The sequence below is a fragment of the Pteropus alecto genome, unplaced genomic scaffold, assembly GCF_000325575.1.
Source record: "Pteropus alecto unplaced genomic scaffold, ASM32557v1 scaffold224, whole genome shotgun sequence".
Lineage (NCBI taxonomy): Eukaryota > Metazoa > Chordata > Mammalia > Chiroptera > Pteropodidae > Pteropus > Pteropus alecto.
The window spans coordinates 6658124-6681416 of NW_006436289.1; the positions used below are offsets into that span (position 1 = coordinate 6658124).

Consider the following 23293-nt stretch of genomic DNA (forward strand, 5'->3'; position numbering starts at 1 on the left):
AATAAACATACAAGCCCAGGACACGCACAGAGTCCTAAACAAAATGAACCTAAAGAGGCCCACACCAAAACACATCAGAGTTAAAATGCCAAAGGTCAAAGACAAAGAGAGAATCTTAAAAGCAGCAACAGAAAAGGAGTAAGTTACCCACAAGGGAACTCCCATAAGACTGTCAGCTGATTTCAGTTACCCACAAGGGAACTCCCATAAGACTGATTTCTCAACAGAAACTTTGCAGGCCAGAAAGGGTTGGCATGAAATATTCAAAGTGACGAAAAACAAGAATCTACAACCAAGATTACCCTACCCAGCAAGGCTATCATTTAAAATTGAAGGTGAGATTAAATAGCTTTTCAGGCAAGAAATACTAAAGGAATTCATTGCCACCAAACCAGAATTACTAGAAATCTTAAAATGATTTCTTTAAAAAGAATGGGGGCAGGGAGAGAAGAACATAAATATGAATAATAAAATGGCAATAACTGTGTACCTATCAATAATCACTTAAAATGTAAATAAATTAAATGCTTTAATCAAATGACATAGGGTATAGCTGAATGGATACGAAAACCAGACCCATATATATGGTGTCTACAGGAGACCCACTTCAGACAGATACACAGACTGAAAGTAAAGGGATGGAAAAAGATATTTCATGCAAATGGAAATGAAAAATAAAGCTGGAGTGGTAATACTTATACCAGACAAAATCAACTTTAAAGCAAAGTATATAATAAGAGGCAAAAACAGGCATTTCATAATGATAAAGAAATTGATACAACAAGAGGATATAACCCTTGTAAACATTTATGCACTCAACAAAGTAGCACCTAAATACATTAACCAATACGAAGGGAGAGACTCACAGTAATATAGTCATAGTAGGGGATTTTAAGCCCTCATTAACATCAATGGATAGATCTTCCAGACAGATAATCAACAAGGAAACAGCAGTCCTAAATGACACACTAGACCAGATGAGTTTAATTAACATTTTTAGAGCATTTCACCCCAAAGCAGCAGAATATACATTCTTCTCAAGTGCACATGGAACATTTTCCTAGATACACACATGTTAGACCACAAAACAAGGCTCAATAAATTTAAGGAGATTAAAATCATACCAAGCATCTTCTCTGACCACAATGGTATGAAACTATAAATCAATTACAAGAAAAAAAACTAAAAAATTCACAAACACATGGAGGCTAAATAACATGCTCCTAAACAATGAATGGGTTAACAATGAGATCAAGGACGAAATCAAAAGATACCTTGAGAAGAATGTAAACAAAACACAATAACCCAAAAATCTGCTACACAGCAAAAGCAGTCCAAAGAGGGAAAGTCATAGCAATACAGGCCTAAGAAAAAAGAAAAATCTTAAGTAAACAATCTAACCTCATACCTAAAGGAACCAGAAAAATAAGAGCTAATAAAGCCTGAAGTAGGTAGAAGAAAGAAAATAATAAAGATCAAAAGCTGGTTCTTTGAAAAGATAAACAAAATTGATAAATCTTTAACTACACTCATCAAGAAAAAAAAGAGGGAGGACTCAAATAAATAAAATCAGAAATGAAAGAGGAAAAGTGACAACTGACTCCACAGAAATACAAAGGATTATAAGAAAATACTATAAACAATTATAAGACAATCTGGAAGAAATGAATAAATTCCTAGAAACATGCAATATTCCAAGACCGAATCAAGAAAAACAGAAAACCTGAACAGACTGATTACTACTAACAAAATCAAATTAGTAATCAAAATAACTCTCCCAAAATAAAAGTTCTAGACTGGATGCCTTCACAGGTGAATTTTACCAAACATTCAAAGAAGAATTAATGCCTACCCTTCTCAAACTATTCCAAAAAATTCAAGCGGATGGAAGGCTCCCAACTTCATTTTACCGGGTGATTATTACCCCGATTTCAAAGCCAGATGAAGGCACTACAAAAAAAAAAAGGAAAAGAAAAGAAAAGTATAGGCCAATATCCCTGATAAACATTTATGTAAAAATCCTCAGCAAAATATTAACAAACCAAATTCAGAATATATTAAAAAGACCGTATACCATGATCAAGTGGGATTTATTTCTGGGATTTGAGTTTGGTCCCATATCCACCAATCAATTAACATGATATACTACATTAACAAATTGAAAGATAAAAGTCATTTGATCATATCAATAGATGCAGAAAAATTTTTTGACAAAACGCATCCATTTATGATAAAACTCTCAGCAAAGCGGGAATGGATGGAACATACTTCAACAATAAAGGCCATATATGACAAACTCGCAGCTAACATCACACTCAGCGGGGAAAAACTAAAAGTGTTTTTTCCTTAAGATCAGGAATGAGACGAGGATTTCCACTTTTACCACTTTTATTCAACTTAATACTGAAAGTCCTAGCTACAGCAATCAGACAACAAAAAGAAATAAAAGGCATCCAAATAGGAAAAGAAAAATTGAAACTGTCATTATTTGCAGATGACATGATACTATATATAAAGAACCCTAAAGATTCCACCAAAAAAAACCTATTAGAACTGATAAATGAATTCAGTAAAGTAGCAGGATACAAAATTAATATTCAGAAATAGTTTACATTTTTATACACCAATAATGAATTATCTGAAAGAGAACTTAAGAAAACAATCCCATTTACAATTGCATCAGAAAAATAAAATAAAATACCTAGAAATAAATTTAACCAAAGAAGTAAAAGATTTGTACTGGGAAAATTATAAGACATTGAAGAAAGAAACTGAAGGAGATAGAAATAAAAGGAAATGTATACTTTGCTCATGGATAGAAAACATTAATATTGTTAAAATGCCCATATTACCCAAAGCAATCTATAGATTCAATGCAATCACTACTAAATACCAATGGCAATCACTACTAAATACCAATTAGCAAATAATAGTAAAATTTATATGGAACCGTTAAAGACCCAGAAAGGCCACAGCAATCTTAAAAAGAAGAACAAAGTTAGAAATATCACTCTACAGATATCAAACTGTACTATAAGTGTACCGTAATCAAAATGGCATGGTATTGGCATAAAAAACAGATACATTGATCAATGAAACAGAATCGAGAGCCCAGAAATAGATCCACATCTCTATGCTCATTTAATATATGACAAAGGATACAATATACAATGGGTTAAAGACAATCTATTCAATAAATGATGGAAAAACTGGACAGATACATGCAAAAACATGAATCTAGACCACCTTCTTACTTCATATACAAGAATAAACTCAAATAGGATTAAAGACTTAAATGTAAGATCCCAAAACTAAAATGCCTAGATAAAAAACATAGGCAGTAAACTCTCTATAATTGCTCCTAGTAACAATTTTTTTCTTATAAATCTCCTCGGGCAAGGGAAACAAAAGAAAAAATAAACAAATGGGACTACATCAAATTAAAAAGGTTTTGTGCAGCAAAGAAAACCATCAACAAAATGAAAAGATAACCTACTGAATGGGAGAAGATATTCACCAGTGATATAACCGACAAGGGGTTAATATCCAAAATTTATAAGGAACTGATACAATTCAATACCAAAACAATCCAATTTAAAAATGAGCAAAGTACCTGAATAAACATTTCTCCAAGGAGAACATACAGATGGCCAACAGACAAATGAAAAGATGCTCAATATCACTAATCATGAAAGAAATGCAAATAAAAACCACAATGAGATATCACCTCACACTGGTCAGGATGGCTATAATCAATAAACAAATGACAAATGTTAGTGAGGACGTAAAGAAAAGGGAGCCCTCGTGCAGTGTTGGTGGGATTGCAAACTGGTGTAGCCACTATGCAAAACACTATGGAAATTCCTAAAAAATTAAAAATAGAATTACCTTATGACACAGTAATTCCACTTTTGGGTATTTATCAGAAGAAATTTAAAACACTAATTTAAAAAGATATATACACCCCCTACATTCATTGCAGCATTATTTACAATAGCCAAGATATGGAAGTAACCTAAGTGCCCGTCAATAGATGACTGGATAAAGATGTGGAACATACATACAATGGAATATTTCTTGGCCATAAAAAAAGAGTGAAATCTTACCATTTGTGACAACATGGATGGACCTGGAAAGTAATATGCTAAGTGAAATAAGTCAGAGAAAGACAAATACCATATGATTTTACTTATATGTGTATCTAAAGAACACAATAAACGAACAAACAAAACAGAAACAAACTCATAGATACAGAAAACAAATGGATGGTTGATGGATGACAGGGGAGAGCTGGAGAGCTGAGTGAAAAAGGTGAAGGAATTAAATAACACAAATTGGTAGTTATGAAATAATCAAGGGGATGTAAAGTGCAGCATAGAGAATGTGGTTAATAATATTGTAGGGACTATAAATAGTGCCAGGTGGGTACTATACTAATCAGGGGATTGCTTCATAAATTATACAATGTCTAACCACTATGCTGTACACCTGAAAATAATATAAAATAATGTTGGATGTCAACTGTATTTGAAAATAAATAAATAAATAGTAAAATCAAGCAGGGTAAGGAAAATTGAGATCATCCAGTCATGATAAGAATTATAATAGGATGACTTCAACGACAAATGAAAGGAACTTCAAAGCCTTCTGCAGTATAAAATTCACAAAAATCTCAATTGTGGTTGTAAGCAGCAAAAAGACGATTGATATATGATTTCTATAATAGCATGATTTATATAATTTTATATGTATATGTGTATGTGTGTGTGTGTATATATATACATATATATGCATGATTTGCGTAAGCCTACTTTAAACAATGCGATGTAGACAAGGCTTAAAATGGGCTGGGACATTTTCTCCCCATTACTTCCACAATAAACAATTCTGGGTTTTGGTGGTTATGGTGGTGTGTGGGTGTGTGTATATGTATGTGTGTGTTTTGGACAGCATCTCCTGCTTGGAATAGAGCCTGCCAGAGCCCTATTCTTTTACAACCTGTCCTGATAACAGCCCAACTCGGCAGGAACCTCGATTTTTTTTTTCCTTACCACGAAAAAAAAAACAGACCTCCTTCAACAACCTGGTATCATAGAGTGTTGTCCTTCACGACTAATCTCCCCTTTATGTAGTCCTGACTCCAAGGGAAGAATGCCACCTACTGAATCATCAGCACCAGTCAGCCAGTCCTGCAAAGTGCAGCAATGCTCAACCCTTGTCGATTCCTTATCCCCTCCCTCTGATTATTCTTTGGCCTTTAAAAAAATTGCCATTTGGGCTAACAGGAAGTTATGCTCTCAGCGCAGATATCTGATAAACACTTCCACATATTGTAGACTGCTCAGTAGCTATGCCAAATTTCAGAGTCCTCTCTCTGCAAGCATTTTCCTTCAGTGCGTTTTCACGTTTGGAATGCCCCAGTCTTTGCTGCCCGCAGACAGCGGAAACCAATGGTGCAAACCGTGAGGGGGCTGCTGACCCGCGGCTTCAGAAGCCAAGGAGGGTGACCCAAAGAGGTTAACGTTCGAGATTGCACAAGAGGTCAGGAGATGCTGCGGGCTGCCAAACATGTACACCCGCGGCACTCCGCGATGTGCAACCCCATCCCGAGGCCTCCAGAATGGGGGTGGGAGGACCCCTCTGCAGTCTGCTGAAAGCGAGGCAGGAATCACTGCAACTCCTCCGTTCAGGCTGAGGTCGCCACAGCTGCGCTGATGAATGCGCTGCAGCAGCGCCTTCGCCTCGGGCGCAGCACTGGAAGGGATGGGGTCTGTGCGAGTGGGCTGGACGGCGGGAGAGGAGCGTGTCTGTGCAGTGGAGGCCCGGGTTCGTGGCACAAACCCGAGAGTTCCTTTGGGCTGCACCCACTGGGAGTGTCAAACTGAGAAGGTCAGTCAGTCGCCTGTTCCCTAACATATATACAGAAACACTCCGTGCCCAGCGCGCCGTAGGCGGGGGCCACCGCGGGGAGGGCTGAGGCTGGAGGAGGACTGCCGGGGGCGGGTCTCGGCGCCCGGAGCTCAGCGCAAAGGGGGCGGGCCCGAGGCAGGGCGAGCCGCGGCGCGGACCCGCTGTCGCCTTGCTGCAATCGCCTCCAGCCTGCGGTGCAGGACGCAGGCAGTGGTACATGGCTCCGACGGGAGGCGCGCTGCCGGCACCCGGAGCCCGGCTCCCTAGTTGAGCGCAGCAGGCGCCTCCGCGCCGCGCGTCCTCGCCCCACCAGCCGCCGTCCCGCGGACATGACCACGTAGCCTCCTGGGCTGGGATTTGCTTGAAAATCTTCTTCATGGAAGCGATGTCCCCCCAGCAAGAGATTCTAGGGGGCCACCCGGGACGCTCCTCCTCCCTGACAGGAGTGTCTCGGATCGCAGGAGGCCCCGGCACTAAGGTGAGGATGCCGAGCTGGACCCCGCGCCCGCCGCTGCCACTGCCGCCGCCGCCGCCGCCGTAGCAGCAGCAGCAGCAGCAGACCCGCTCCCGGCGCTCGCTCTCCGCGCCCGCCACCGCCGCGCGCGAGCCGGACGCTGCGGGGATTTAACGCTCCAGGCTCGAGGCCCGCTGCGTTAGTCTTAGGACAGTCCCGCCGTACCCGCCCAGCGACACCGCCGTCTCTCAAACCACCCCCTTTTCTTCGCGCCTAGAGTCGTAATCACTCACCCATCGGACCCAGCACCCTCCCTCCCAGGCTCCATACGCCGCGGGTCGGCGGGCAGCGCCGCTCCCCAGCCGGGGGGCGAGAGCCCGCACTGGGGCATTGGCCCCTCTGGATGCCTGGCCCCTAGTCCCCCGCGAGGTGCCTCGGACGCTCACCGTCTCTTGACGGGGTCAGCTCCTAGGTCGTGAGGGCTGACGGCGTCCGGCGGGGCCCGACAACCAGCGATGAGGAAGGTAGGCGGCCGGGCAGCGGCGCCTGCGGGGCTCAGGCCCCTCACCTGGACTTGGTGGCGTGGCAGCTCGGCTGTATTTGGGGTGGGTGGGGAGGGCTTGGGTGATGTGAGGGTTACTGCACCCAACGCAGCGCTCCCGGAACGACTCCAGGTCTCTGAGGTGGTGGTGGTGGTCAGACTAGTAGGTATGCTCTGGATGCTAACAGTCGTCACCGCGGGGACATGGAGATTTGGTTCCGCCTAGAACCGGGCTGGGTGGGGTCGGTGGGCTGCGGTGGAGGGTCACGAGAGCCAGGGCGAGGGGCCTTCGCCCTGCGCTCCACCCCTTACCCTAGGGACTTGGTGAGGCTAGAGAGGGGTCGGGACGTCCCTGTGGGCCTGGGGGCGGCGCGGGTGTTCCCTGTCAATGCTGGGAGGAGGGATGCGGGCAACAACTTGTAGCGTTCCGTTACGATAAACGCAGCCGCCGTGCGGCGTGCTGATTCCAATCGGGTCAGGTTTCTTTGGAAAGGTTCCCTTAGCAAGTGCACGTGGCCGCCAGCAGCCGGCCTCTGCTGTTCTCTCTGAGGAATTGATTTGGGTGTTTCTAGTCATGTCTGCTCTCGCTCCCTCCCTCCCCCCGAGACCTTCTGATATTTGGCCGTTTTTGCTCTGTTTCCTGGTGGTGTTCTTCCACCTTCTCTGGAAACAAATCGGGATTAGAAGGATCATCTAATTCTTCTTCTTCTTTTTTTTTAAAATAAATATTCATGCATTGCATTTATATCATTAGAGCCTTAGAGGGTTACACAGGCTCCCTGATTGTCCGGATCTTACTGCCTTTCACGACTCTTCCCACCAGCATCTTGGGTTGGCTAGAGGTCAGTTGAAGACAGGTAAGATCGGTGCGCCGAGTATAGAAGAGTATGAACTCTCAAGGCCCTTGGCCGTGTCGCGGAGCCATCTAGGAGTGAACATGATGTATCAGTTGTGGTGCCAGCTGAGCCTTTGATGTATTGAGGCTTCGGTTTGTCCTTGTCGTCTTTCCCCTTCAGAGATGCAGGGATTGTGTGTGCATGCGTGTGTGTGTTTGTGTGTGTGTGTGTGTGTGTGTGTGTGTATCTACCAGGTTATCATTACATTTGTCAAGGTAAATGAATGTTCAGTAATTGACATAGATTTTAAAGGAATTTTCATCCTTGTAAACTTGGGAAACATGAAAGATTTATATTCCTGAACAGTTCTCTTCCTTTTTTTACTAAGAGTAATTAAGCTTAAGCGTACTGGCAAAGGGAGAAAGTGTTAGAATGGATTGATCGTTTGTAAGGTAGTACTTGCCTCATAAATGAAAGTTTGCTATTCATCTTAAGCCATTTTGCCATTTGCTTTGCATCTTAAGATGTTGTCCTTCATTATAAACCATAATGGGTTACATTACCAATCTAGTCTTTTCCTTATTCTTTTCTTTCTTTCTTTTTTTTTAAGGAAATATATTTTGCAAATGTAGTCTTTCTACAGCTTTGTGGTAGGAGTGAGGTTGAAGAACGTATTATTTTGCTTTAAATGTTTGTTTTTTTTTCCAGAAAAGTGCATCTCTCCTTATTTTAAATATTACTAGGCATATCTGTTTGATTTCAGACCTCCATATTAGCAATAGAAAGTAATAATATTTCCAAAGAGTAGCTCGTAGAATCATTGCCATTTATACCCTTATGAATCAGTCTTTGTGTATCTTATATACTCACCAGGTTGATTTTTTGAGTGTGCTTCATTTTGCCTTTTTGGTGCTTGGTAGTCTTAGAGAGTCATGAGGCATTTCTAAAAAAAGTCTACTTATGTGGTTGTAATGTCAATTGCTAAGGCTTGGGTCAATATTGTTTAAATTGCCAGATACAATTAACACTTTAAAAAATGAAATAGGAAAGAAAATATGAGTACATTAGTAAGGGTGAGAGTTGTTTGATATAATTCTTTTTCTCTGTTCCATATATGTATATGTATCTTGGGTAGTGATGTAAAATGTGTTTCTAACTGAATGATCAAAATTTTCAAAGGCAAGTTTATTGGCTAGACCACTGTATGGAATAAGTTCACTTAGCTTTTAGTTCTAGCTCTATTAATATCTCAGTGATCTTGAGAAAATCATTTAACTTGTTTCAGTTTTCTCATTTATAAAATGGGAATCAAAGACATAACACTGGAGAGAGTGCTTTGAAAAGTTAATATCTTGTAGTCTGTGAAAATAAGGTGATCTTCAATAATATCTTTCAAATTAGTCATCCTGGGAGTCTGTTCAGTGGTACTGCCACTGCCTAGAAGTAGTTTTATATACAGTGTGGTGAAATTTAGAGTATGATGACTTATGGTTCATATCTCCGTTGTATTGGTACTAGCTTTCTGACCTAGGTAAGTTACTTAACCTTTTCAATTTCTTATTGGTAAAATGAAAATAACAGTAATACCTACCTCCTCAAGATTGTTGCAAAAATTACATGTGAAATTAAGTGAATATTGACACATAATAAGCCCTCGCTAAATATTAGCTCTTATTATCTATAATGTCCCCCATATCAATAATTCATACTACTGTGTCCCAGTTGTTCAAGGCAAAAAATCTAGGATTCATCTTCAACTCCTCACTCTACAACGACCATTGAAAAGTTCAGTCAAATATCACTTCAAACATATCTTGAATTCTTCTACTTCATCTCCACTGCTGACACTGTAGTCCAAGCCAAATTACCATCTTTCTCTCGTACCTTTGCAAAAATTCCCTAACTTTTAACACATTTCTTACTCTTCCCGAACCCAGTCCCCATTTAGCCGCACCAAAGTGATCTTTAAAAATGTAAATCAGTCATGTTGCTCACCTACTTAAAATCCTGTAGTGGCTTTCCATCATATATGAAATAAAATTCAGACACCTTCTCTTAGCCCTCTCTACTTCTTCAAACTCATCTACCTTTTCCAAATTGATTGTATATTCTCCAGCCATGTGGGCCTTCTTTTTCCAATATCAAGTCATCAAATTCATATACTGAGGCCTTGGTTTTGCTGTTCCCTCTGCTCCTGCCACAGATATTTGCAGTGATGACTCTTTCATATTGTTCAGATCTTAGGTCCTCCCAGAGGCCTGTCCTGACAACCTAAATGGAAGTTGCCCCTTAATCATCTCTATACCTTCTGTTTTATTTTCATCTTAGCATTGCCTGATATTTTCGTTGCCTGATATTTTCTTACTTACTTCTTTGTTATGTTACTTGAACCCCTCACCAGATTGTGAAAACCATGAGAATAGGGACCTTACCTGTATTGTTCAAGGCTGCCTCCCTGGTGCCTCAGACAGTGCTGTATATTAAGTACTCAATATTATTTGGATCATGTACAGCAGTGAACTGGACAGATATGGCCCCTGCGTTCAGAGTTTGTGATTCAGAGCAGGATCAGCAAACCTTTTCTTGAAGGACCAGATAGTAAATAATTTAGGTTTATAGACTATAAGGTCTCTGTTGCAGCTACCCACTTTGCCATTATAGTGCTAAAGCAGCCAGAGACAATATATATGAATGGGTGTAACTGTCCCAACAAAACTTCATTTAGAAAACAGGTAGTGGGTCCCGGTGTATAGCTTGCTGACCCCTGGTCTAGAGCATCACTGTTGGCTAGAACTTTCTGTGATGATGGGACTACCCTTTATCTATAATATCTAATTCGATAGCTATTAACTACATGTGGCTACTAGGCACTTGAAATGTGGCTGATACAACTGAGGAACTAAAAATTTTTTAACAGCTTCACTGAGCTATAATTGACATATAATAAACTGTACATATTTAAAGTATATAAATCAATAAGTTTTGGCGTATGTATATACCTGTGAAACCATCATCACTATCAAGATAATGAACATATTTTTTACAACCCCCCCCCAAGTTTCCTCATGTCCCTTTCTAATCCTTTTGTTCTCTTCCTATTCCTAGGCAATTATATATTAATTTGCACTCTCAAGCATTTTATATAAATGGAATCATGCTGTGTATTTTTTTGGGGGGGGGGTCTGGCTTCTTTAATTCAATATAATTATTTTGAGATTCATCCTTGTTTTTGTGTGTATTTGTAGTTTATTTCATTGCTAGGAAATATTCCATCATATGGATAAACAACAGTATGTTTATCCATTCACCTATTAATGGGTATTTGGGTTGGCTCCAGGTTTTGGCTATACAAACAAAGCTGCTGTGAATGTTCATATACAAGGTTTTATATGGATTTGTGCTTTCATTTCTTTGGAGTAAATACTTGGATGTTCAATGGCTGGGTCATATTTTAGTTTAACAGTTTAAGTTTTTAAGAAACTGTTATATATCATTTGAATTATATATAACCAGCATTGTAGAAAGAGTTCAGTTTCTCCAAATCTTCTCCAGCCCTTCTTATCTGTCTTTTTGGTAATAGCCATCCTAGAGGGTATAAAGTATATCTCATTGTGATTTTGATTTCATTTCCCTAATGACTAATGATGCTGAGCATCTTTTCATGTGCTTACTTGACATCCATATGTTATTTTTAGTGAAGTGCCTTTTCAAATATTGTGCCCAGTCTTAGTTGAGTTGTTAGTTTTCTTACTGAGTGTTGAGATTTATTTATATTTTCTGGATTCAAGTCTTTAATCATATATGTACTTTGAAAATATTTTCTCTTATTCTGTGCTTTGTCATTTTATTTTCTTAACAGCATCTTTAAAAGAACAGAGTTCTTAATTTTCATGAAATCTGACTGGTCATTTTTTTTAAATTTAATTTTACTTAATTATAATTTATTTGAATTTAAATGTAAATAGCTACATGTGTCTAGTGGTTACTGTATTGGATAGCATAGGTTGAGAGGAAGAGACAAAAACAGTAATAATTTTAAAAATTAATAAACAGTGATAACTGTTATTGGAGAAACAAACACGACACTGATTTAGACAAATGTGGATATATAACTAGACCACTCTGGCATTAGGGTGTTCAAGAAAGACCTCTTTTAATTGACACAACTCTTTTATGAGTGAAAGAGAGCATGCTATAAAAAAATTCCAAGAACTGGAAGCAGTTGTTCAAAGGTTCTGAGGTAGGAAAGAGCATTATGTGTTTGAGGAGTTAGTTTGTAGATGCCATATAAGAAGTCTCTTTATTTTATAGCCACATTTATTATTTTAACCTTAAGCAGAATTACCTAGTTGGTTTATTCACCTTTATTTATTCAGATGATATGACTATTTCCGAAACCAAAGATTTTAATCTCTGAGGATATTCAAAGAATTACAACAGACTTATACATTAATTTCTAAAAATGTGGCTCTAAAGTATAACAGCAGCATATAGATAACTCATTCCAGATAGAATTCTGGATAATTCTTCTGGATAATGTATCCTTAAGGCTATCCACATTTGAACAGAAAAGTTTTTGTGAAATGAAATGGAAGCACATAGTAGAATAATTTCAGTAGGGACAATTTGTATCATACTCAACCACCCTTACTCTTTGGTTTCACATACTAATTGAAAAATTTAAACTGCTTTTGCACACTTGTTTCTCTATTTTTTGTCTACATTCTCTGGGTCCAAATCTGTTTATAGCAGATCATGGTAGAACATCGCCAGGAGCTAGCTTTGGCCACATGTTTATCTTGTACTGGAGTTTAAATTAAAGCTTACTCACATCTTGGTGAGTAAGCTTTAGTTTTACTCTCTTTAATACTGAGAAAAATATTATGCTCATAGTTAAACAGTATCCTACTGAATCCTTTTCTGGTGTTATTTAAAAAGTTAATTGCATAAAGTCAGGTACATGAGATTGTTTTGGCGAGACAAGTCAGGAATTATCAAAAACTTCATTAGATTGATCAGAAATGGCTTCTGTTATCACTGATATGACCTCTTAACTTCTGACTGTATTATGTTTCTTTGTCTATAAAATGGGGGTAATAATCTATAGCCTGTATATCTCACAAGGTTGTTTTTATGGGTCAAAAGAAGAAAGTATATGTAAACACTTTTGAAAATGGTACAGAGGCCATTAGTATCTTCTACCAGGTGAAAGTATATGTAAAGCACTGAAAAGAGTTTTATTTCTTTGAATTTAATACAGGAATATTCATATGCAAATAAGTGAATGCTATCTGTCTTACTCAGTTGAGGCTGCCATAACAAAATATCATAAACTGGATGGCTTAAACAACAGATATTTATTTTTCACAGTTCTAGAGGCTGTGAATTCCCATGATCTGGATGCCAGCTAATTTAGATCCTTGGCTTGTAGTTGATCATCTTTTTGCTGGAGGTTAAGGGGTTTAGGAATGGAGAAAGAGCTAGATATCTCTAGTATCTTCTCGTAAGGACACTAATCTCATCATAGGGGCACCACTCTCACAACCCCATCTAAATGTAATCACCTACCAAAGACCCTACCTCCAAATACCATTATATTGGGGGTTAGAGTTTCAACATATGAATTTTAGGGGAACACAAACATTCAGTCCATAACACTATTCTTCAGAGCAGTCACCCTTGAAGGTCATAAATATCAAATATTATAAGGTAGCAACTTGAGCAAAAAGATAAAAGTTTACTGTTTGTAATTTATAGAATAGTAAAGAAGTTTAAAAAATCTCTTTAAGTGAATGCCTAAACTATATATAATACACATCAATTATATGAGGTAGGTGTTATTAACTTACTCTTACAGAAGGAACTGAGCCCTGCCAAGGCTACATGCAGTATGCAACAGAGCTGCACTTTGAACCCAGATCTTCAAACACTATGTTTCTTTCTAACTAGGCTATAGATGTATTTGTTATTATTTGCAACATAAGATACAGGAGAGAGTAGATTTGAATTATATGTAACAACTGAGTAAAGCACATTTGAGAAGTAATTTTATGCTTTGGGGAGCAGAGTCTCTACCTTCTCTATCTACCATTGAATGTTATATTCACAGTCACCGTTAGGTAAATGCATTGGTCAGGGTTCTCCAGAGAAACAGGTCAATAGACATTCTGTGATCTGCTGTCTGCAAGCTAGAGACCCAGGAAAGCTGGTGACCCAGGAAAGCTGGTGGTGTAATTTACCACCATCTGTTCTGAGGGCAAGAAAAGATAAGATGAGACATTACAGCTCAACCGTGAGGGGTAAAAGGGAGGAGCTAATTCCTCCTTCCTCCACTTTTCTAGAAAGGCCCCCTAGGGATGAATGATGCCTACCCGCTTTGGGGAGGGCAGTCTGCTTTACTGAATCCAGCTATTCAAGTGCTAGACTGACCCAGAAATACCTTCACAGACATACCTGGAAATAATGTTTAATCCATGCACCCCAAGGCCAGTCAAGCTGACACATAAAATTAACCATCCCAGTAAATATTAATGAATAGTGACAATGATGCAATCAATGGTCTAATTACTTTGGAAATTTGTGATTTTTATGCCTTGGTATCTGTCGTTTTCAGATATTTCATGTAAGGCACTTCTATTTCAGGAGCCCTTCAGCCAGTCCTGCTTTCCATGCTGATATTTCAGTCCTGCTTTCTAAAGTTGGAAAGCTTAGCATATTTCCCCAAATTGTAACTGTATTTTGAAGTTATACATGGGTGCACTGAACCATATACCTCAGATGATTGTACCATGAGAAATCATGTGTGTGGAAAACCCAGTTGAAAATTTCTCAAGTCAGTAAACATTTTATAGAGTGAATCTTAAGAATAAGAAAAGACTCTTCCATAGTTATTTTTACTTAAAATGTGAACACAGTAATGCATTTTAACATAGCAAAAGGAAAATTAATTTTTGTGCAAATTTTTATAACATGGAAGTTAAAGAAAGTCCTTTATTTTTCCACTTTTGTGTAAAAAGTAATCATTAATTTTGGCTATTGAGCCTTGTTGTAACTTATAGACTGAAAACTCACAATCACAGATACTTAAATAGTGAAGTTGTTGCTTTTGTTTGAAGTGAAGATTGTTGTGAAGCAATTTATTGTTCCCTGAGAATTTGACATTCTCTTAGGTTATGACTTGGTGAAAGGTCTGCAGGGCAAAAGTTGGAACATATCCAATGAACTGGGAGACAAAAGACGACTTTCAGTACCTGCAGAAAACGAAAATGCCAACTCCAATCATTTAGATGTCTGAATTCTTTCACAGTTCTCATCCTACCATCCAGGACTTGGTGGCTGCTCTTTTCAAAGTAGAGACATCTTGTGCCTTATATAGGATAACACACAACTTAAACAAAATATGTTATTATAAAGCTTGCCTTCCTAGAAGATATCAATAACTGAAAATATACAAGATTTCAGTTTAAAGTGCCACTGAAACATGTTATAAACTATGTACATGCCTATAAGTACATACGCTCATATATACAGTGCCTTGAAGCAATTGAGTACATTTTATTAATGTGTTCTGATAGAGTTTTATGACTCATACCCCTCATGTCCCCAGAGCATTTGTCAAAAACCTCTGTTGTGGACTGAATGTGTCTCCTGCACTCTTATGTTGAAGCCCTAATCCCCAGTATGATAGTATTTGGAGGTGGGAGCATTTGGGAGATAATCATATTAGATGAGGATGGGAGAGCAGAATCCTCATGACGGTATGAGTGCTCTTGTAAGAGACCAGAGAGCTTACTCTCTCTGTGTCCCCCATGTGAGAATATAGCAAGAAGGCAGCTGTTTGCAAACCAGGAAGAGGGCCCTCACCAAGAACCCAATCTGCTGGCAGCTTGACCTTGGACTTCCCAGTCTCCAGAACTGTGAGAAAAGTGTCTACTGTTCAAGCCACCTACTCTGTGTTATTTTGTTTTAGTAGCCTAAGCTGACTGACTACCTCTAAAATAAACTTCCATTGAGTGAAAAGTTTTCTCTCCTATTCTTTCTTTGGTTATCTTCAATGTTCTAGATCACCTGGACTCTACAGATCCTGATGTGTGCAGAAAGCCTGCAGGGTGAATGATCAATTTGATAATGGCAACTGCAGTATTCTGAAGCAACTTAGGATGGGGGTGATGTTTAGATTTTCTTTATTCACTGAAGTCTTAGCCACAACGTGGAAGTCTGGGAAGAGAGCAGAGGAAACTGCCTTCTCTCAGCCATCAATAATGAGGCTGGTAGGCAAGACAGCTCTGTTTATTTTATAATTTTGTTTCAGTCTCATTTTCTTTATCTAGGACAAGTTTAGTTTAGAAACATCCAACTGACAGCAGAAATAGCCATATCAGCACTGTGTATGACAGTGCTGTGCTGAGCAGCCTTGACCTAATTTTGACAGACAGCTGTCACATGGCACAACTGAAAGATGATGGCTGTTTTAGGAAGTCTGGTCACTAGTATGTGGAACCTGAACATGGAATGTACCCACATCAGCTCATGTTTTAAAGATCTGAAAAACCCAGCTGCTCTGTGGCCTTTGCTTTCCCTGTTTACCTGCGTTTTGATTTACACCTAAGAAGGTATCTGTGTTTTGTCTTATACCCCTATATTCAACCTCTTGAACCACAACTTCAACAGTAGCCATTACTAGGTTATACTCTGTCTGAACCTGGATAGACGTCGGCCTGTTTTTTATTCTCATTTAACATAATCTGTTTTTAACAAGTATAGGTTTGGGATTTGATCACCATACTCTTCCGCCCTGCATGAGGAAAGTGAGAGGTTGCTGTAGGCAACCATTGCAGATGTGTCTGATACATTCAGCCCCTTAACCTTCAGGAAGATGAATAGGTACTGGAGCAACCAGAGAGCCCCTTTGTTTATTATAGTGTGCCATGGATGTACAAATAATATCATTTCGTATGGGCCATGATATGAAAAATGCAGTGAAGCCCTGCCCTGGAAGGATTATGAGGGAGAGATCATTGACCTTGCCTACTCAAGGGTGCTACAGAAAGGGAATTATGACCGGATCTTGAAACTGGTGGCTTTGCCAAAGAAGAAATTCCAGCCAACTTGAAGGTTCATGGCTATAACTCCAGAAGACTGCATGGGTAGGGTTGAGGTAGAGAAACAAAGAATCATATATAAGGGGAGTTCTGCTATCATATTGGTTTATGTACAATACTTATGCACTCTAAATCATTACTCTATATGTTACACTATCACAGTGCTTTCCATGTCAAAGCACTCTCACGTATATAATCTTAGTTCGATTCTTTGTGGCAGTTTGGACCATTATGTCATTTTGTTATCAGTGGGTGAAAGACCCTTATTTTAGGACCACAGATGGGGTTCTTCTTCCAGTAGGTATGTTGGGAAGCCAGTCACAACCCAAAACTTAGCATTAATAGTGCAAGCTTTTATTCTATGCCCAGAGACCAGAGAAGTAAGAGTGCAGCTCTCAGATAAACTTCTCCTCCCTCAGCGGTGGAGAGGTGACTAAAATAGGATAATAAAAATGAAGGAGAGGTTTATGTAAATAGGGAGGAGGAAACTTCATAGATTTTCCAGGGGAAAGGGGCTCATTTTGGGGATCAGGGTTCCATGCCATTTCTTTATGATCACTTCTAGCCATTGCCATGGCAATGCAGCAGTGGTGAACAGTCATGGGACTAGTAACTGTTATTTTCCATGGAGCTATTATAAAGAATTTTTAGAACAGAAACATGGCAGAGTGAGAAATGTCCTCAGATCTCTCCTCTTGAAACAACAATAAGCTGAACATCTAAAACTCAGCAAAAAACACCCAACCTGCACATAAGCACATCTAAGCAAGGGATCTGCTCATAAGAGCTACCACAAGTCAGAACCATGGAAGTCAGGTGTAGACTGGGAGAAACAAAGAAGCTGCCTCTCCCAGCCAGAGCTCCATGGTAGAGGCAGGGGATGGGAAAAGGTGCAGCAGGTTTCCCTGAACAGCCCTGCCTGAGAGAGGTGTGAGCTTCATGCAGTGACAGTGCCCAGGGTTCAGGACAGAAACAAGAGAAGTGGGGACAGCAGAGAAGCAACAGTTATTACCAGCTACTTTTGCAAAACAGGAGCCTCAGCTGCAGCTCCCATCCCCCAACACAGAGGGCCAATCCCCCCATATCCTCCAAGACTGAACATCATCCAAGACCCAGAGGATCTGAGAAAACTCTACCAAAACTGTTGCTAATACTGACAGGGACTGAGACTGAGAGTAGCGAGCGTAATTGAATATGTACAAGAAAAAAAGGCATTATTAAGACTTTATATAAAGCAGGGAGGGATCCAAGAGGCTTAGATGCCACCTACTGGAAACTAAAAGAAAAATGCCATCTTAGCAACAGGCTAAAGAGAGACTTCATATAATAAATCTTTTTCTCTGGACAAAAGGGAGAACACACATCCATTAGTGCCCAGGTGGAGAAATATTCCATTAAATACCATGAACAACCAAAGGGACAAGGCAGCTCAGAAAGAAAGGGAAAAATCTCCATAAAATAAGCTTACAGACATAGAAATAAGTGACTTAAATGATAAATAGTTCAGGATGGCACTTCTGAAAAAACTAATTGAGAGCCAAAATAATTCCTATTAACAATTCCAGGAATTGAAAAAAAAAATAGAGCAGCAGAATGTTTTTTTCAGCAAGGAGATTGAAACCCTCAAAAAGAACCAAGTAGAACTTCTGGAAATGAAGAACACACTTGAAAGATATGAAAAAAGAAATAGCAAGCTTGGGAAATTGAGTCGACTAAATAGAGGAAAGGATTGGTGATATCAAAGACAAATCAGAAGGAAGAAGAGAGAAACCAAAGAATGAAAAATAATGACAGAGAAATACAAGAACTAGCTGATACCATCAGCAAAGAAAACATAATAATAATTCTCATTCTTGAAGGAGAGGAAAAAGAGCAGGGATTAGAAAGCATTTTCAGACAAATAGTTGAGGATTTCCCAAATCTAAGGAATGAGCTGGAGCTTGGAATTCAAGAAGTCAACAGAACACAAATATCTCAACCCAAAAGGCCTTCTCCAAGACACAGTATATGAAATTTATCAAAAATCAATGACAAAGAAAGAATTCTCTGGGCATCCAGGGAAAAGAAGATGGTAACCTATAAAGGAAAACTCATTAGATTATTCTTAGACTTCTCAGCACAAACCTTACAAGTGAGAAAGAAGTGGAATCAAATATTCAAACTATTAAGTGAAAGGAACTACCACCAAGAATAAGGTATCCAGTTAAGCTCTCCTTTAGATATTAAGGAGAAATAAAGACCTTTTCAGACATACAAAAATTGAGGAAATTCTCCACTATGAGGCCTGCATTACAGGAAATGATGAAAGGGGTCAGCTCACTTAAAACAAAATGACAAAAAAAATACATAACTATGAGTAAGGCAACTAGCAGGCAGATAGAAGCAGAGGAGTGCAGCCCTTATTAATAACAGGGCATTATAAGCTTAAACGATAAGAAGAGATTTGCTATTGCAATATAGTAATGAACATTCAGCATACATAGGGACAAATTGAGACAACAGTAACAGAAAAGGGGAGGATTCAAAGATCCAAATTCACAAAAGGGAATGGAGATAAAGCACACACAGAAGAAAATGGACTACTATATACATATATATAAATATCCTCTACATATTAGTAATGGTAACCACACACCAAAGATTGAAAAGTGAAGTATATAACATAACAGAAGAAGGACCAGAGAGAAAAATCCACAAAACCCAACCCCCAAATAATAATAATCCCACAGAAATCCAGAACTGAGACACATAACATTAAAAAGGGAAATAGAGGGAAAAAATCATAAAATACCACCAAACTAAAACAGACAGAAACACAGGGAAAAGAAACAATGAGACACCAAACTACCAGAAAGCAAAAGATAAAATAGCTATAGGAAAACCACAAATTTCCATAATCATTCTAAATGTAAATGGACTGAACTCACCAATAAAAAGGAACAGAGTTGCAGATTGGATCAAAAATCAAAACCCAACCATATTTTGCCTCCAGGAGACAAATCTCAGTTCCAAAGACAAGTATAGAGTCAAAGTGAATGGGTAGAAAATGATATTTCAAGCAAATGACATTCAGAGAAAAAGCAGGAGTAGTGGTACTAATATCAGACGAAATAGACTTCAAAATACAAAAGGTAAAGAAAGATCAAAACTATAAGACCCTATTAAAAGAAATCGAAGAAGATACAAAGAAATAGAAAGATATTCCATTTTCTTGGATTGGAAGAATCAACATAGTTAAAATGACCTTATTACCTAATGCATTATACAGATTTAATGCAATTCCCGTTAATATGCCATTTTATAAAGAAATAGAACAAAAATTTTCCAGATTTGTCAGAAAGCACAAAAGAGCATGAATCACCAAGGCCATCCTAAGGAAAAGGAAAGAGGTTGGAGGCATCACTCTGCCTGACTTAAAATATACTACAAAGTGACAATAATCAAAATGGCATGGTATTGGCAGAAAAACAAACAAATAGAGCAGTGGTACAGAATCAAGATTCCAGAGGTAAACTCATATTTATGCTTTTTGACAAAAGAGCCAAAAAGTGGAGAAATGAAAACCTCTTCAATAAATGGTGCTAGGAAAACTGGAAAGCTACCTGCAAAAGAATGAAACCAGACTGTTGTCTATCACCACACACCAAAATTAGCTCAAACTGGATTATGGACCTGAATAGAAGACCTGAAACAATAAAATGCATATAAGAAAACACAGAAACTAAACTAATGGACTTTGAACTTAATGAGGATTTTATGAATTTGACCTCAAAGGCAAGGGTAGTAAAAGCGAAAATAAATGAATGGGACTACATCAAACTAAAAAGCTTCTGCACAGCAAAAGAAACCGTCAACAAGGTAAAGAGACCACCATCTGTATGGTGATAATATATTTGCAAGCAACACCTCTAATAAGGGCCTAATATTCAACATATACAAAGAACTAGTACAACTCAATAATAACAAAAAAACAAACACTTCAATCAAAAACTGAGCAGAGGACCTGACAGACAATTCTCCCAAGAAGACATACAAATTGCCAACAAATACTTGATATGAAAGGATGCTAAACTTCACTAGTTATTAGAGAAATGCAAATCAAAATGAGATTCTATCTCACACCTGTTAGAATAGCTGTTATCAACAGGACAAGCAATAACAAGTATTGGAGAGGATGCAGAATAAAAGGAACTCTCATACACTGCTGGTGGAACTACAAATTGGTACAGTCACTACAGAAAATAGTATGGAATTTCTCATAAGAATTGATCTACCATATGATCCAGCAATCCCTCTACTGGATATTTACCTCAAAGACTTGTAAACACATATCCGAAAAAATATTTGCACACTGATATTTATAGCAGCATTATTCACAGTGGCCAGGACATGGAAGCAGCCAAAGTGTCCTACAGCAGACGATTGGATAAAGAAGCTATGTTACATATATACGGTGAAATATTACTCAGCCATAAAAAGAGATGAAATACTGCCATTTGCAACAACGTGGATAGATCTCAAGATAATCATGCTAAGCTAAATAAGCCAGACAGAAAAAGTTGAAAACCACATGATATCACATGTGTGGAATATAAACCCAAAAGCAATAAACGAAAAGGACAAACAAAGACTCATGGACACGGACAATAGACTAGTGGTTACCAGAGGGGAGAGAGGAGAGGGAGGGGAGGGAGGAGGTAGATAGAGTAAAAGGGATCAAATATGTGGTGACAGAAATAAATCTAACTATGGGTGGTGAACATACAATGCAATATGTATGTATGTATGTATATACACACACACCACACACACACACACACACACACACCTTACTGTTAAATTGTACACCTGAAACTTACTGAATTTATTTTATTATGGAACTAGATGTTAAAGAGTCAACCTTGTACACTGCAGACTACATTTTTTTTTTTGAGATAATGTTGACATTTACCACTTTGAGCCACATGATAAACATTTCTCCGATGATGAAAAGTTAACTGCTTGCCAAGAAATGGTGCTGGAACAACCATAATAAAATAAATAAATAATAAGCTTAAAAAATTTTTTTACGTAAAAAAATTAAAAATGTTTTTAAATCTTTGGGAGGTCATTTAGACAGATACCTTGGTTTCACCTGGTCGGCTTGTCTTACTAAGTTCTTAACTACTGAACACAGGCCTCCCTGTGCTCAGAGATAGAATTAGAGCAGGGAAGAGGTTCAGCCAGGCCTCTTAGACATTCAGACAGGTGCTACAGGTCTGTCATGGGTAATAGTTGTATAGAGAGGATTCTGAGGGGTTAAGTAATAGAATCAAGATCCAGAATGTAAGTCTAATGTCTACTAGCCATATGCGCATTCTTCTACATTACATTGATTCTCATGTTTTTTATTTTATTTCTTTTTTTTAATTTTAAATGAATGGTTTCAGGTCCACTGGTTTTCCACGAGAAAATAAAGCTAATTTACTTAGGTACTTCAAAGCACACACAAAGAAACATACTACTTTCAAAGGAATTAAACTTACAGCTGACTGCTCTTAGATAAAATGTGGCAGAAGATTTCAAGTTAAGAAAATTCTTAAATAAGAAGCCCTGAAAGACAACATACAGAAAAACATTTAATGATTTGACGGCAGTAAAATTAGTTTCCTGAATGGCAATTGTAGGGTAATTTTCATTACATGAATAAAAAATTTAAAACTATCAATAAACTAAGAAAAGATAATTGTGACATTTTGACAGAGAACTGGTATATGCAATGTCTAAATAAGTCCAAAATATAAATAAGATGAAACAATTCTGTACAACTAGACTAACAGACTTAAAAGAAAATGAAGACTAAATTGAAATTATTGGTAAGCTCATAGAACAAAGTTTAAACTCATTGATATTGAAAGAGGTGCAAAATTAAAAATAAAAATAAAAACATCAATTGTAATTATTTTATTCCAAAGTGGGTGTCTCACAGAAAGAAGAAAGATAGTTCAAAGTAAAAACATTTCTTAAATTCAGAAAAGAACTTTTATTCCTTTACAGTAATCTGTGTTGTCAGGACATTTGCTTTAATTAATGGTCAGATTGATTCTGGATGAGAGGATTATGAGTAAATAGAAGATCTTACTCTTCAGAGACCAAACTAACAACAGTGAGAAGCTTCAGCTCTCCCAGTGGTCAAAACCATTTTGTGAAAATAAGACATAGAAGCGAAGTTAAGAATACCTTTCTTATCAATGGCCATGCTACCCTGAACAAGCCCGGTCCCGTCTGATCTTGAAAGCTAAACTGGGTTGGGCCTGGTTAGTACTTGGATGGGAGACCACCTAGGAAGACCAAGCCCTGTAGGCTTAAAAAATAAGGGATTGTAAACTGACAAGGTCCTTGCAAAAGAATAACTTTCTTGTTCCCTTACAGAGCCAGTGTCTTTGAGGCATGTCTCCACAAATAAATGCTG

The 23293-nt window shown here is 38.5% G+C and overlaps 1 protein-coding gene and 1 pseudogene across 1 annotated transcript in view; both read left to right on the forward strand.

The window, feature by feature from the left end:
- The first annotated feature begins 6286 nt into the window (after window positions 1-6286).
- Window positions 6287-23293, forward strand: part of ARHGAP20 (Rho GTPase activating protein 20) — a 98454-nt gene continuing 81447 nt past the window's right edge. The window contains 2 exon segments of the mRNA XM_006927018.1: window positions 6287-6388; window positions 8163-8165. Coding sequence (XP_006927080.1) covers window positions 6287-6388; window positions 8163-8165 — 105 coding nt within the window.
- Window positions 23069-23187, forward strand: LOC112480480 (annotated as a pseudogene).